This window comes from Onychostruthus taczanowskii, unplaced genomic scaffold (genome assembly GCF_017590055.1).
Source record: "Onychostruthus taczanowskii isolate IOZ18803 unplaced genomic scaffold, ASM1759005v1 scaffold142, whole genome shotgun sequence".
Lineage (NCBI taxonomy): Eukaryota > Metazoa > Chordata > Aves > Passeriformes > Passeridae > Onychostruthus > Onychostruthus taczanowskii.
In genome coordinates this window covers 406,693-421,600 of record NW_024498597.1, presented here as the reverse complement: position 1 = coordinate 421,600, position 14,908 = coordinate 406,693, and the positions used below count along the sequence as shown (strand labels likewise).

The following is a 14,908-nucleotide window of genomic DNA, read 5'->3' as shown; positions in this document are numbered from 1 at the left end:
AAACAAAAACCAGAGTTTGAGTCCTGAGGGATGGCAGCACACTATCAGACCTCCTGTCTGACAGTATGAATGGGAGCATCTGACCCTGAGCTGGAATTTCCCCAGAAAAATCTCTCTCAAGCATTGGGCAGGTTTCTGTAAGCCTCCTTGATGGCCACAGGCTGTGTTATCTCCAAACCAGACAGTGCCCCAGGGCAGGCACATAAGCCTGGATAGGAACCAGGGCATCCTACCCGTTCTGCATGAGCTGTGCCTGTTCACTCACACACAGCGCAACCTGAGCCCATGCCAGCAAATGCGGCTGCAAAGATCACCTTTCCTTCTCCAAATGAACAAGCTCCACAAGCAGCTCAGTGCTTTCCAAGTAAAGGAAGCCAGGGCTGGGGGATGCATGCTAGGAAGGCTGTATGCATCAGTCAGTCACCTGTGTGTCCCTGTACACCATCTCGTACTGCTGGATCATCTGCCGGCTGATCTGGCTGCCGTGGTACACGATGGCGTTCATCTCCGTCCACGTGCGGAACTCCCTCTCCCAGTTTGTGATGGTGGAGAGAGGTGCGATGATGAGGAAGGGGCCATGGATGCCCATCAGGAATATCTCTGAGAGGAAAGTGATTGACTGGATTGTCTTCCCCAACCCCATCTCATCAGCCAGGATGCAGTTCTTCCTGCAGAGATGGACAGGGTCAGGTCAGTGTGGCTCTTGGGGGCAGAAACCACTCTGTCACCAGCTCTTTGATGGGCTGTCAGGCCCACCACCTCTGCCCACACTTCTCTGACCCTGCAGCATGGAGCGTGGGGGGACTTTGGTATAGTGGCCCAAATATGTCTGGGTAAGCCAGCTAACTTCTTGTAACATCATGGATTCAAAATCAGCATGAAAGATGCTGTTTTTCAGGTACACGTGAGCCAGGGAAAGATGCATCTGATGGCCTGCTGCAGCCGAGAACATGCATATTCCCACCTGCCTGCCACACAGTGAGTCACCAACAGCCTGGCCAATACCAAAAAATCAGGTGTATCTTAGAGCCACAGCTAAACCCTATTAGCTTCAAGACTCATCAGCATGTACCAGGGAGAAACATTCCTAAAGATTCAGTTGCCAAGCTAAAGCAAATACACTGTTTCTGGCAGCTGCCTGCCAGCTCCAGCACTTGAAGGACTCAGTGGCTGCTCTGTCAGGCCCCTGTTTGTCCGCTCTGTTCCCCAGCTTCGCTGTTCCCATGACAGCACACACAGGGCTTGCTGCCAGTAGGGCTGCTCATGGCAGCACTAGGATTCCTGTCCCTCCTCACCTGTTATACCAGTTAAAGAGCAGCCAGTTCATCCCCTCCAGCTGATACTCCCGCAGCTGGTTGCTGTTCTTGTACTCCCGGGACTTCTCCAGCTTCTGCCAGGACTCGGACGCTGGGCGCTCCTAGGAGGTGACAGCAGGAGCAAGGTCCATGGGAGATGCTAATGCCCAGTGAGGCCAAATCCCGCTGCTGGGGCTGCACATCAGGGACAATTTCAAAGCAGTCACTGACAGCTGAGTCATAGCAAGGGCTTGGCCTCTGGAACCCAGCCTCCGACCTCCACAGGGGAGGATACAGGGCTTGCACTGCAGCGCCAGGGACAAAGCCAACACTGCTGGACTGTGGCAAGACACAGGCAGTCCCTGCGCCCAGGGCAGAGAGCTGCCAGCCGGGTACGTTACCTCAGGGTACGTTACCATGTGCTTGATTTCTGGAGGGATTTGGAGGGCTTCAAACTCTTTAATCTTCCCTGGGTCAACATCCTCCTCCAGCTCCCAGGTGCTCTCCTCATAGGGCAGTGAGCACCACTTCACCAAGTAGTGAGTCACCTCCTGCAGCACAGAGTCAAACAGGCTCAGAGACAGGGAGGGTCAGCAGCCCTCCACCCACCCTGTGCCAAGGGCCCTTGGAGACAGGGAAACCTGTGCAAGGGAAAGCTGGGAAGGCTCAGGGTGCTCAGAGATGACCCACAATGTACACCGTGGAGCTGGGCCTCCTGCCAAGTCTCCCTCCTTCCCTCCATGGGGCAAGCAAGAGATGCAGCCTCTCACCTCCCCCGTGTCAGGGTCCTTTGTGTGAGCCACCTCCAGAATTCGATCTACCTCCACGTAGTCAGGGTTGAACAAATCCTCATCAGGCTGTGATGGCAAAGAGTAAAACAGCAGGTAAGTTCAAGGTGATTCCAGGGTTAAACAGATGGGCACAAATAAACAGCTGTGGGGCATCTGTCCCAGGATGTTGCTGTGTGCAACACACCAAGTGCCCTGGACACAGGTACAGATATCTCTCTCTGGGCAGGGAGGATGCAGGAACCTGGCAGAAGGCAAAGCTCTTTCTTTAGAGCAGTCACGTGCTCCGTGCTGCCCTTGCTGGGAGGCAGGAATGTCGTCTCCAGCCCATCTGGCCCAAAGGTACAAGTCCTAAGCTGGCTACTCCAGCTGATGTGCAGCATCCAGAGCTGTGACTGCCACAGTGCACAGCACCCAGTGAACCCCAAGGCTGCAAGGGGTGACACCTTCGTCTCTGTCTCTCTCTTGCCCCACCTGGCATAGTCCTTGGAGAAACACGGCCTAGGGCTTGGGAAGGAGAAAAATCAGGCTTCTACACTCACAACTCTCCAAGCCCCACTTAGTTACAGGAAAAGAGCATGTGCTCCTTGCTGAACTGTTGGTGGTACAGAGTGTTCCAACACATGAGGTTTTTTTGCACCCTGAGAAAGGCCCTAAACAGACTCGTGAGTGAGAAATTTGACACACACACCCAGCTTTCCAGCTACAAAGAAGAAATTTTCATGGCCTACTGGCCTGATTTACACTTGTAAGGGGCAGTTTGAGGAGATCCAACAACTATCTCTGGAGCAGCAAGACAAATTATAGAACACCTCTCATACTAAGCAAGATTAATCTGCTTATAGAGCAGAGCAGCCAGGAGCTGCCCTAAGCTCAGATATTTATAGCTCTCTCTCCCCCACAGCATCTCTGCTCCACCACAGAAGCACTTCCAGCCCCATATGCTGCCCTCCCTCCCACAAAGCAACTCATCCAGAGCTGGCATTGCCAGCAAGCAACACTTGTCACCCTGCTCATAATTCCACCAGTGACACTAGAGGTGTCCAGGGCACAGCCATGGACCCTCAGCTCCAGCCCTGGTCCCTTTTGCCCTGGAGACAGACTGGTCTAGGCAGCAAGGTGTCAGGGGCAGGTCCTGTCCTGCTCAGCCATGGCACCACTGCTCACTGTGCTCCACTCTCACCTCTGTAAAAATGTGTTTCATCTGAGCCTGCTTGTTCCGGAAGCGCTTTATCTTCTGTGAGATCCTGGGGTCCTTCTCCAGCTCCTCCAGCGTTGCCCATTTACAGTGAAGGTAGGAGCTGCAGCGGGGAAAAAAACCAACAACATGTGACCAAGAGGCCTTTGGTCCCAAACCATCCACCACACAGAGCAGCATGGATCTCCCAGCGATCCAGAGAACGCCCAGCCCATGCCCATGCCTATGCCAATGCCAACCCAAACTGGGGAAAGCCATGCCCCAGGACCAGGCCAAGACCAAGCCCTGAAGCTGCAGCAGCTTCCCTGCTTCCCACCACAGCCGGCTCAGGAGGACAAGCTTTAATATTTTCCAATATTTTATTTTATTTTTTTTTATTGCAGATTCTGTACTGCATTAGTATATAACTCTGAACTTCACAGAAATTGTTAGCAAGTTCTCTTCACAGTTTAGTTAGACAAAACAATCCTTTTCCAGCCTGAGAACTAATGACACCATTGTAGCTTCAGGCCCAAAAAGTGCAAACAGCAAATTGAGGAGAGCAATCTGGGAGGATGGGACTTCATAATCTGAAGCTGTAATTGGACAATTAACCCAAATATATAAATGGACCAAAACTCATAAAAGTGTGAAAAATCATGACCCGTCGTCCACCTTGTAGCCTCAGGCAGGCTCTTGTACTGCCCAAGGTGTATCCTTCGAAGGCCTTGTAATAAATCCCTACTTTATTCCTTTAACACTGTCCACCCTCTGTTCTAGGTAGCCTCTCAAGGCATCAAGAGGGGCAGGAAAACAGGGATGCTGGGATTGCAGCTAGGGATGGGATGGAGGTAGAAGCGCACAGTCCTTACACCTGCATGCACAGGGCCCACAGAAAAAAGCACAAGTACAACACTGCACGTACAAGTTCCTGTATTTGACGTAGAACTCCTCTGTCTCAAATGCTAGGCCTCCAGGATGAGCCTGAAAGCAATAGAAGTAGAGTCAGTGATAGTCAGAGCCTGTGCAGAAGCTGGGGGGGCATGTTCAGCCATCCCCTGCCTGGCCACCGGCTCCAGGGACCGAGCCCCAGGGATGGTGAGGACAGCCAGGCACTCATTGTGCTGCTGCTCCAGAGACACAGTAGCCCTGGGGAACATGACGTGAGAGCACCCTTGAGCGCGGGGGATTACAACACCTTCTGGGCACCAGCCCAGGCCTGACTCCTCTCCAGAGCTTTCTGGTGTCCAGGATAGGAGAGGCACCACATTTATCCACAGCTCAGAAAGGCGCCAGTCTGGGCATACCCCAGCACCCCACCACAGAAGCAAGAGCACCAACTGCTGCTACGTCTCATGGCCCTGCTGCACAGGGCAGCCAGGTCCCATCCGTCTTCTGCTCAGGGACTTCTAGCCCCACTGACATCTTTGCCACTCACCTCCTTCTGCACCATCCTGGAGGCAAGGATCTTCTCAATGATATTGGCATCATCCTCAGGAGGCTCCTGGGGACAGGAAAAGAGAGCTCTGTTTTTCTGGCTCATCACACTCCCCTGGCACTCTCCCAGCACTGACTGGCTGCTTGCTACTCTCCCAGTCCCCCAGCCAGGCAGACAGAGTTGGCACTGGTAGCTGGGAGAGCTGTGCTTGGGCAGCCCCTGCTGGGTGTGAGGGTGTAGGTGCTGCCAGCCCAGCTACACTCACCCTCTGCCTGTCCTCTTCAAGTCAGCCAGGCCACAGCAGTGTCAGGCTTGCTGTTTGGGTCCTTCCAGCTACACCAGGGCAGCCAGAGAGAGTGGAAAGACTCCCAGAAAAGAGGAGGGAGCTTGGGCACTTCTGCCCATGGACTCAAGGAAGGAATTAGGCCAAAATTATGCACATTCCTGCTCCAAGGCACTCTCCATGCCACATTCTGGTCATGCCTTGGCAGTCATATATCCCCATAGTGTTGTATGGTGGCAAGGGCCTCAGGAGTGTAGGCAGCATGTCTGTCAGGCCCTGCACATGTCACCCACACGCTGTCATCTGCCCATGGCCACAGGACATAGGCAACAGCATCTCACCCCACCACTCTCCACGCAGCTCTTCCTGGCAGGTTTGAAGTGCTGCCTCCTTCCCTCTGCAGGCTTCTACCCAGAGATACCCTCTGCTGGCACCCAGGGGCTCCAGCACAGCTCCTCTCACTGAGCAGACTTTGCTGCAGGTGGCCCTAATGCTGTCCTGCTGCCAGCTCTGGGGAGGTGGAGGCTTTCCTGGCTGCAGCTGTGCCAGGATCAGCCCCACCAAATGCCAAGGGACAAGAGAGCCAGGCTTGTGCCTGTCTGTGCTACAGAGGAGACCCACAGAGGAAGATGCAGGGGAGATGACGGACACCAAAAACATGGAGCCTGCTTGAGCATTAGAAATATCAGTTCTGCTTTGGCTAGAAGATAGTACAGCAGAAGGAGGAGCAAAGAGTGCAGAGCAGAAAGCAGAAAGACTCCATTCATTCCCTTCTGACAGACGTAGAGTATGGACCAAAGCAAAGCAGTCCTAAGGTGTCACTTTGCAGACTAGAAAGTCTCTCAAAGAATGGCCTGGGGCAGGCTAGGGAAGGACAGACAGACAGGGCATCCCACACCACCCATCTGAAAGTGTCTGGGGAAGCCAAGACCATGCCCAGGGCCACAGCAACGCTTCCATCCCCAGCCCAGAGGTGATTGCTGCCTCGGCACTGTCCTTGAGTGCAGGGCAGGATGTTGAACCCAGCACCACAATACAATGAGCAGGGAACAGCAGGTCTGCCTGGGCTCCTTGGCTGCCATCTTCAGGCCCAGAGCAGGATCTCTGCCATATTTGGGGAATTCTGCCCTAAACTGGGTTAAGACAGCTGAAGGGAGCATGCAGAAGTGCTCCAGTCTGCCACAGTCACTGTGCAGTGTCTGCTTCCCTGTGCCCAGGTATGTACCCTGGCACTACTGGGCCCTTCTTGACTCTCCCTCAGAGGGTTTGTGTGAACATGGCCATCACAGCAGCCCAGTGTCCTGGCGCTGGGAGCTCCCACGCTGATCCACAGCCCTTACACAGGCTTCCAGTGGTCTGTGGCTCACTGCTGGCTGTCTGAAGGCTGCTGGAAGAGCCCTGCACTGCCCAAAGAGCTGTTTAAGGACCGTGGCCAGGATGCAGGGGGAAAGCTGCAAATCCAGGCCATGGAGAGAGCAGCCCTGAGGTCACAGCACTCACCCCCTGCCCTGCCTGTCAGTTCAGATCCTGGGAGCAGCCACAGGCAGGCTCAGCTGGGCAGGCTGGCCAGGCCTCAGAACAACCACCCAGCCTGGCTGCTCTGAACATCAGCTTCAATGACCCATCCGGAGCAAGACAAACTGAGGTGGAAGTTTAGGACTGAGAGGAGAACAGGGTGGGAGCATGGACACATGTCAAAGGCAGCTCACACCTGCTGCTTTGAAAACGTCACTTGGAGTGATGACTGCCAGGAGCCCAGCTGGGACACAGCTTCAGGCAGAGCTGAAGCAGCACTGGAGCATGTCCTAGGGGTGTGTGGCAGCCCCAGGTGAGGCATGGATCATCAGGTCAGGGCTTACTAACAGAGCGAATACCCACCAAAACCTTGGGAAGAGGGGACTAGAGAGGGTAACAGAAACACCATGAAAACAACCAGTAACCATTATTAATATCTTGCTTTGTCAGTGACCAGAGAGATGCAAAGAGTTGCAGGATCCAACATACAGTCACAGATAGGCAGGAAGGAGCAGCCAGCACTGAACCAGTGGGCAGAGGCAGAAGGACAGCAAGGCCCAAACTGCAGTGGCACTGGGTGGTCCCTGCCATGCTGCCCAGATCCCTGCCATGCTGCCCAGCAGATCAGCTCAGCTGGCAAAGGTCAGGCTGGCATCACCAGGCTCTGAGGCACTGATGGAGAGCAGCAACGCGGGCAGAAAATGATGATATGGCACCTACAAAGCCCTCAGACAGCAGGAACAAAATAATAGAGTAATCATGGACAGGAGCTACACAGACCAAAGCCAAAGGTGGGCATGGGCAGTGGGCAGAACATGTCCAGCTGCGTGACACATTCCAGAGACTTTAGTCTCCAAGCAGGAGGGGGGGACAGTTGGACCAGCATGCCTCTTGTCCATCTCACAGCTCCTGAAAAGCCAGCCTGAACACTCCCAGACAGGCATTCTCTCACCCCATCCTTAAGCTGGGACCCACCACTTCATCAAGCCTCAGCACTGACATTTTGGAATAGCCTGCATGAGGCAGATCCCCCACACCCCCAGTCCCACACCCTGCACTACCTCTGCCTGCCATGCCAGAGTAGAGGCGGAGAGCGCGGAGGTTCGTCCAGCTCCCAGCACAGCAATTGTCTCGCCATCATCATCCACAACCTTGAAATCCAGGTCCTCGTTGTACTTCCTCCTCTTCACCTGCCGTCCTGAGCGTCGTTTCTGTACACGGGATGAAAGAAGGCAGTCCCGGGAGGCACGGACAGACCAAGTACCGCCTCCTTGCTTGAGTGGCAGAGAGAAAGCCCCAGGGCTGCCAGAATTCCTTCCAGGCCCCAGCTGGATGGGGGTGGCAGGAAGGACAGGCACTCCTTGCGGTGCTGAGATCTCCACCCTGACCCACAGAGCCCCACCAGTCCCCAGGACGCGAGGCAGAGGAGCCCTGTAGAATGCAGGGTATGCACCCCCCCAGGCTGCAGGGCCAATGTGTCCCCTGTGCTGTGCCAGGAAAGGGAGCTGCCCAGAGCTGTGGTGGAGAGGGACACTCAAGGCTGATACCACAGGGCCCAGGGCAGCAGTGTGCATGCAGCCCTGGGCCAACAGCTGACTTCAAGCTGACAGAAGCTGACCAGAGTGCAGAGCATGCTCTCTGACTCCTGTGCCCAGAGGCTGTGTTGTGGTCCCACTGAGAGGCAGCCAAGATTTCACCCACCAGCAGCCCGCTGAGGGCTTTGGACATACCTGGCTGTCAGCTGACTCTGCAGACTCCTCTGGGCTCTGCACAGATGGGCTCAGGAGATCCTGATCCAAATCCAAACTGTTCACTGGTATCTCATTTTTCCTCTTCCCTTTCTTCTTCTTCTCCACAGGGGTGTCTTTGCTGCCGAGGCAGACTGACAGTTAGATCGTGTCCTGGGGATCCCACGAGAGAGGCAGCAAGCACCACACAGAGCACTGCTGCCACTGGATCACCCAGAGGCAGCTCAAGGCTCCTGGGACTGCCCCCAGCACTGGGGATTCCCAGGCGCTGATGCTCACTAAGCACACCGAGTGTTTCTCCACCCAGCTCCAGAACACTGGGATGAAAGGGTCCACCTGCCCTGCCTGGTGTGGAGGCTGGGTGCTCTCACCAGCCAAGGGAACAACCCCACAGGGGATGTAGGAGCTGGGGCTCAGCTCACGGGGTCTAGCACAGGCACAAAGAGGATCTCTCCACCACCAAACTCAGTACACCGAGGCAGCAAGGTGCCTGCTCTGATCACAGTGCTCCCAAACACATCCTGTGCTAACCAAAGTCAGAAATAAAGTTCAGCAGCTTCAGAGGCAATCCATGTCCTGGCACCCTGGAAACAAACTTTCAAGTCCAGTCTTAGGAGCACTGGCCACACTGCTGGCCACCTCCTGACTGTGCCACAGAGCCCTGCCAGACCCCAGTAAATCTCTGCAGCAAGCCCAAGCTGCTCCAGTTCATGGTTTGTACTCCTGAGTCACAGCACTGAGCCCTGTCCCGAGGCAGCTGAGCAGACTGGCGTGAGCCTCCAGCTGGAGGGAGTTAAGCCCAGTCATCACCACGAGCACAGGAGGATGCAGATCCAACTCCCAGAGATGCAATGGCCCATGACAGCAGTCACTGCCCACTCCAAGGGCCCGCTGGGAAGCTCTGTCCCAGCAGGCAACAACTGTTCTCCATGCTCAGGTCACAGAGGGGGTTTGGGCTCTGCGCCCATGAACCTCACCACCTTCCTGAAAAACACGGAAAGACAAGCCCAGTCCCACGGCATGTTCTCAGGGTAAGGGCCGCCTGCACCCCTGCCTGCACAAGGAAACAGGACCAGGGAGCACCACGGTAAAAAAACAACTGCTCCAAACAACTGCATGCCAGTCCGTCCTTTCCCGCTGCAAGGAACACTGTTAAGGCAATGGGTCCAAAGAGCTGGTGCTTGTCCCAGGGCTGAGCAATGCCTCCTTTCTCACTTCCAGCCCCACCATTCGTCCCCTCCGCATCCCAGATCTGCACAGTGGCAGAGGAACCATTAGTTTCAAAGCAGTGTCAAGATTTTAGCTCCATTTAATAACAAAAATCTCTGCTTGCGTGTAACTAGCAAAAAATAAAGCTAAAAATCTGTTGCTCAGGCCAAAATTGTCCTGGCCATGCATATATGCCTAAATTAGAGACCCTGAAAATGCTCTGTGAGCAGTGCTTCCACCAAGCAGTAACTCCCAAGATATTGATTTGCAAGTCACAATTAACAACTGCTTCATTCATGAGTCAGTCATTGACTGTGATTAGAAATAATTTAGAAGAAATTAGGCCACCATTATCAGCCACTTAGAGGACTCACAGCAAGCATTCCATCTGCACAGAGTACAAACTAACCAAAGCCTGCTGCTCACCTCTCCCCTCCCTGTGCTGTCAGGGCCCCCCAGGCACTTCCCCAGCTCCACATGGCCAGGGGGCACAGGGGGATACACAACCCTGCTCTCTGCAGAGCTTCCACCCTGACACCCATGGCCACCCCTCACACAGCAGGGTTTGCTGGTGGCTGAGCCCAAAGCAAGTCTGAAAAATGGCTCAAAGAGGGGCTACAGAGGTAGGGAAGTTGTAAGGAGGACCCAGGGGCTGGACTTTCCAAGCAGCAGAGCTGGAACTAGGTCCTCCTGGAAGGTGCAATGATTGGGAGGAAGCACCACAGTCTCAGGCTATACTGGGATAGAGCACAAGGAATGCACAGAGCTTTGTGAAACTCCCAGACTCACACACACTGTTTCTTCTGGTTGCATGATGTGTTACAGAGTTATATATATTACATTGTGTGGTTTTCATGAAGTGGCCTCTCCACTGGTACCCAGCACAGCAAGGCTCTGCTGGTACCCAGCACAGCAAGGCTCTGCTGGTACCCAGCACAGCAAGTTGGCTGCCTTTCAGCCCCCTGTGGTATGCTCAGAACCTGCTGTGCTGAAGTAGGGGAGCCAGGGTTTCCAAATCTGCAGCTGTGGTTCCTCTGCCATGAGCCCCATCTCCGACAGGGTGATGTGACCACCAGCTACTCACAACAGGTTGCACAGTCGTGGGTTGCCCTGTATGTGATGGTCAGCACCCTGCAAAGGCACTGCTGGCAGCCAAAGGACCTACAAGAGCCACGAATGCCTTCGCAAACCTCCATGGCTTGCTCTTCCCCTGGGTTCCCCTGCTTTGGCCTGGTCCCACAGGTCCTGCTGCAGGGGCACATCTCTGTGAACTGCCTGCATGGCAGGTCCTTACTGTTGGAGCAGAAGTGTCATTAGGAAAACCGGATAGCTGCATCCCTCATCCCAGGACCCCTCTTGGAGGGCAGTGCTGAATTCACACGGGCTTCATCCTTCCCTGCCTTGCCTGCAGTCCCTCTCCTTCCCTCTCCACCTCTATGCCTCTGTTGCAGCCTTCCCTGGGGCCTGGAGGAGCCCTTCCCTCATCCTCCTAGCACTCATCCTCCCATCCCCATCTGCTCTGGATCACCAGCTCATGAAGAACATCTGCAGAGCACCAGCCTGGGCTCAAGGAAGAACACAAGTGACAGCACTATATGGCTCAGGGATCTGCTGGGGACATGGCACCCAGCTCTCCTGCTGAGCAACCCACATCTCCTCTTGTCCACAACCAACCCATACCAATGGCACGAAAGGCCACCCCAATGGCAGCTCCACAGCCATGGCCTCTCCAGGATCTGGCTGTCAGTGAGCTCAGAAGAGGAGGGCTGTGGAAGAGCAAACTAAATCGGTGCTCTGCTGTGGCTTCAGTGCTCTTGAGACCTGCTCTGCTCCCTGCACACACTCTTCATTAAAAAGACACCATAGCTTCTGGCCAACCAGCCTGTTAATTAAAAGGCTGAGGAATTACCAGAGGCAGTGGCCTCTGTGTGCCTGTGCAGTACAAGGGAGTCCTCAGGCCTTCCCCCACTGCTGGCTTTGATTGGCAGCACAGCTCCACAGCTGCCAGAAGGGATAATCTTCCAGGTGAAGGAGAGGGAGAGGGGATGGGGTCTGCTCCACCATCCTCTCAAACCCGAGCCAAGGGGAGGTAGGCTGCTGGCCCTGGGTGTGCACAGACCCTCATTTGCACACAGTCCAGGGCCAGGTTTTTCTCATTCCCATACCCTCTGCCCAGGCCTCAAATCATACATGACAGGCTCTCTGCCACACAGCAACTCACTGTCCTGGTGGGACACCTCCCTAAAGTCCCTTTTGCCCTAGGATGCTTGGCACAAAGGCCAGACCAGGGAGAGGCCAAGACTCTCCGGTCCTCTTATGGATCTCAAGACTCACGGGGCCATAACCCCAAAAAAGCACCTGCCTGTCCCATCTCTGCACGGCCAGAGAGCTTATCCTGGCATCCCAAGCAGCACATTCAGCCTTCAGACCAGTGCCCTGCACCGCCAGCGCTGCTCTCTCCCAGATGCAGCTCATGCAAGCCCACAGCCCTTTCCACAGCAGGCCCAGGGAAAGAGCCACACCACCACCCACCTGCTCTTCTTGGATCTTGATCTGGAGGCTGGCTCAGAGCCACTCTTCTTGTCTTTAGGCTCCTTCGGGGCTTTGGGTTCCCGAGGTTTCCGGGGCTTCTTAGCCACCTCCCTCTGCTTGGGCTCCTTCGGCTTCTTAGACTCCTTCACCTTTTTAGGTTCTTTTGGTTCTTTAGGCTCTCTCCTCCTCTTTGGTTTCACCTCCACAGCTGCTTTATCTCCCCCGTCCTGCTCTGCCAGATCCTTTTTCTTCCGTTTCTTCTTCACCCCCGTGCCCCCGCTGTCCTGCATCCCGTTCTGGGTGCTTGTTCGCTTCTGGGCAGCCCCATTGGGCTCCTCCTTCGGGCACTGGCACTGACCACCTGTGTTTGTGGCCGTCACTGTCACCTGGTCGGGCACCTCGTCCTGCTCTTCGCTGCTGGCAAAGGCGTCCTGCGTCTTGCACTCCCAGGCAGACGACATTGGGGAGAGGCTCAGTGCTTTTAAGCTTGGCGGCTGCGGAGAGAACACAGAGCGACAGGTGAAGCCAATGGCACAGCTGCACAGCAGGGGAGCTGCAGCCCCACGAGGCTCCAACCACCCAGTGCAGCATGGCAGCATCCCTCAGCATTCGGGGACTATGGCTAACAGTCACCACGAGCAGACGCAGCTCAGCAGGAGGACGCCCCGTCTCTGCCCAACAGAGGCTGACAGACAGAGGCCTTCTGGCTCCCCCCTAGCCCATGCAGGTCCCAGCAGAGGTGGCTGGCCCCAGTGCATGCCTCAAACATTGTTCTGCCTTTGATCAAACACTCCAGACTCCACTTGACTAAGGCAAGAGCAACCTGTGCATCCACAGCACTTCCTGCCTGTTGCCCCGAGCCAGAGATTGTCGCAGTAGGGCGAGGAGGGGGAATTAGGGATGCCTAGCAGCCTACAGAAGCAAAAATAGGTCCCAGATCCATCTGGGGCAGAGCTTGAGGCAGAAGAGAAGGGTTAGACCAGCACAGGAGCTGCTGTGTGCTGGGGCTCCCTCCAAGCCAGGAGGGAAGAGCTGCTCTTCCTCCTTCAGCACTTCCTTCATTTCCTGTGAACTTTCCAGCACTGAACACTGAAAGGAATTGAGCTGCCTCCTGGGCATGCTTGGCCTCAGCAGGCATGACCAGACAACAGCACTCAAGGGCCCCACTCTCCTCAAGCAGCAGTAGGAGTGCCTGTTGTGAGGGCCCAGGCTCAATGTGCAGCAGCCTTCGCTCCAGGAGAGCAGCCCAGACTGGCAGGGCTGGCAGGGGACAGCCCAAGGAAGGGAGCTGTGGGTGACAATTCTCAGTGGGAACCAGAAACATCCTGTGCAGCAGCTGCCAGAGCAAGAGAGAGCGAGGGATGCAAAAGGAGCAGGCAGAAGCGCACAGGTGGGGAGAAGAACATGTCAGGTGCCATTTCAGCTGCTTTACCTGTCAGTTCCCATCCCCAGCCTCCCAGCTCCACCTAACACACGGCTCAGCCATGAGCAGAGGGAAACAGTGGCCGTTGCTGGGCTTGCTCATCACTAGGAGGCTGGCAGGGCAGCACCAGACCAAGCCCAGTGGCACGACTGGGGCTGGAGAGCTGGTCCTGCACCTGGGGGCTGGTGGCTGTGCCATGAGACAAGACACGGGCCCTTCCCACCAGCCTGGAGGTGTCAGCTCCTCCTAGGGAACCTGTGGGGCAGCTGCTGAGTGGCCCAGGTAGTGCTGGGCAGCATCTCCTGTGCCTGTGGGGAAGGGACAGTGTTAGCCCTGCCACCTCACACGCACAGCTGCCCCAGGCCAGCGGTACTGCTTCCTTCACAAGCCCCTTCCCTGGTGCTGAGATGGAGGTGCCAGTGCCTCTGGCAGCAATGCCCTGGCTCTGCAGAACCTCGGCACCATCCAGCTCCTCAAGACACCTCAGAGCTGTGGGAGAGAATGCAAATCTTTACATCTCACGGGATGAGGTCTGGAGCCCATCCAGGGTTGTCTAGGCACAGGGTGCTCTGTAACACTTGGACTTCTGATTTGGATTAGATGGAAGCATTAAATGAAACAGACTGCAAGTGGAAAGGCCCCTGATGCTCCTGGAGCCACCCATGAGTGGAGCTGGAGGCTTGGCTGGCCATCGGTCAAGCAGGCTGCACCAGCATTCCTCCCCACGTGCAGCACCTCCAGACTGATGCACCAGCAGCCTGGGATGGGGGAGCAGCCATCCCGCCACATGGACCAGCCACCACAGGGCACTTAAGGAATCAAAGGGAACCTATTCAGGACCAGAAGAAAATCAGCACTATTGATGCTGCTTCTGAGACCACTGGCTGCCCAACAGAAGCAGTCTCAGCCTTTGCATTCCTCAGCTCTCACAAGATGGGGACCAGCTATAACAATTTAGAATCATAGAATGGCCTGGGTTGGAAGGGACCTTACAAATTATCTACTTCCAACACTCATACAACTTTCACTAGACCAGGTTGCTCAGAACCTCATCCAGCCTTGACCTGAACACCCCCAGGGATGGGGAAGTCACAGCTTGTCTGGGCAACCCCTTCCAGTGCCTCACCACCCTAACAGCAAAGAATTTTCTGCTTACATCTAATATTATGTGTATATCTATATTTGTGGATTTCCTCCTAATATCTAATCTAAACCTACTCTCTTTCAGTTTGAATCAATTTCTCCCTGTCCTATCATCATATGCTCTTGTAAAAAGTCCCTCTCCATCTTTCTTGTAAGTCCCCTTTAGGTAGTACCCCTGATAAGGACACTAGAACAGAACAGCATTTTACTCACTTGATAAGAGCAGTAGAACAGAACAGTATTTACTTTCATCAAGGACAGTAGAACACAACAGCACAGCCTTGTAGAAATAGATAAAGGATGTAACTTAGGCAAACAGAAGTCATGCAAAGTGCAAGCAGGATGCCAGCTCAGCTC

The 14,908-nt window shown here is 55.0% G+C and overlaps 1 protein-coding gene across 4 annotated transcripts in view; it reads right to left on the bottom strand.

Annotated features, from left to right (window-relative positions):
* The window catches only part of CHD6 (chromodomain helicase DNA binding protein 6), a 96,379-nt gene that overhangs the window by 32,426 nt on the left and 49,045 nt on the right, over positions 1-14,908 (bottom strand). For all 4 annotated transcript variants that reach the window (XM_041398182.1, XM_041398180.1, XM_041398181.1 and 1 more), the window contains 10 exons: positions 11,986-12,479; positions 8,227-8,365; positions 7,558-7,707; positions 4,699-4,764; positions 4,186-4,244; positions 3,267-3,384; positions 2,066-2,152; positions 1,697-1,846; positions 1,296-1,417; positions 425-668 (listed from right to left, as the gene is read on the bottom strand). In XM_041398182.1, the coding sequence (XP_041254116.1) occupies positions 425-668; positions 1,296-1,417; positions 1,697-1,846; positions 2,066-2,152; positions 3,267-3,384; positions 4,186-4,244; positions 4,699-4,764; positions 7,558-7,707; positions 8,227-8,365; positions 11,986-12,446 (1,596 nt within the window). In that variant the 5' untranslated portion in view covers positions 12,447-12,479. The remainder of the gene's footprint in view (positions 1-424; positions 669-1,295; positions 1,418-1,696; positions 1,847-2,065; positions 2,153-3,266; positions 3,385-4,185; positions 4,245-4,698; positions 4,765-7,557; positions 7,708-8,226; positions 8,366-11,985; positions 12,480-14,908) is intronic.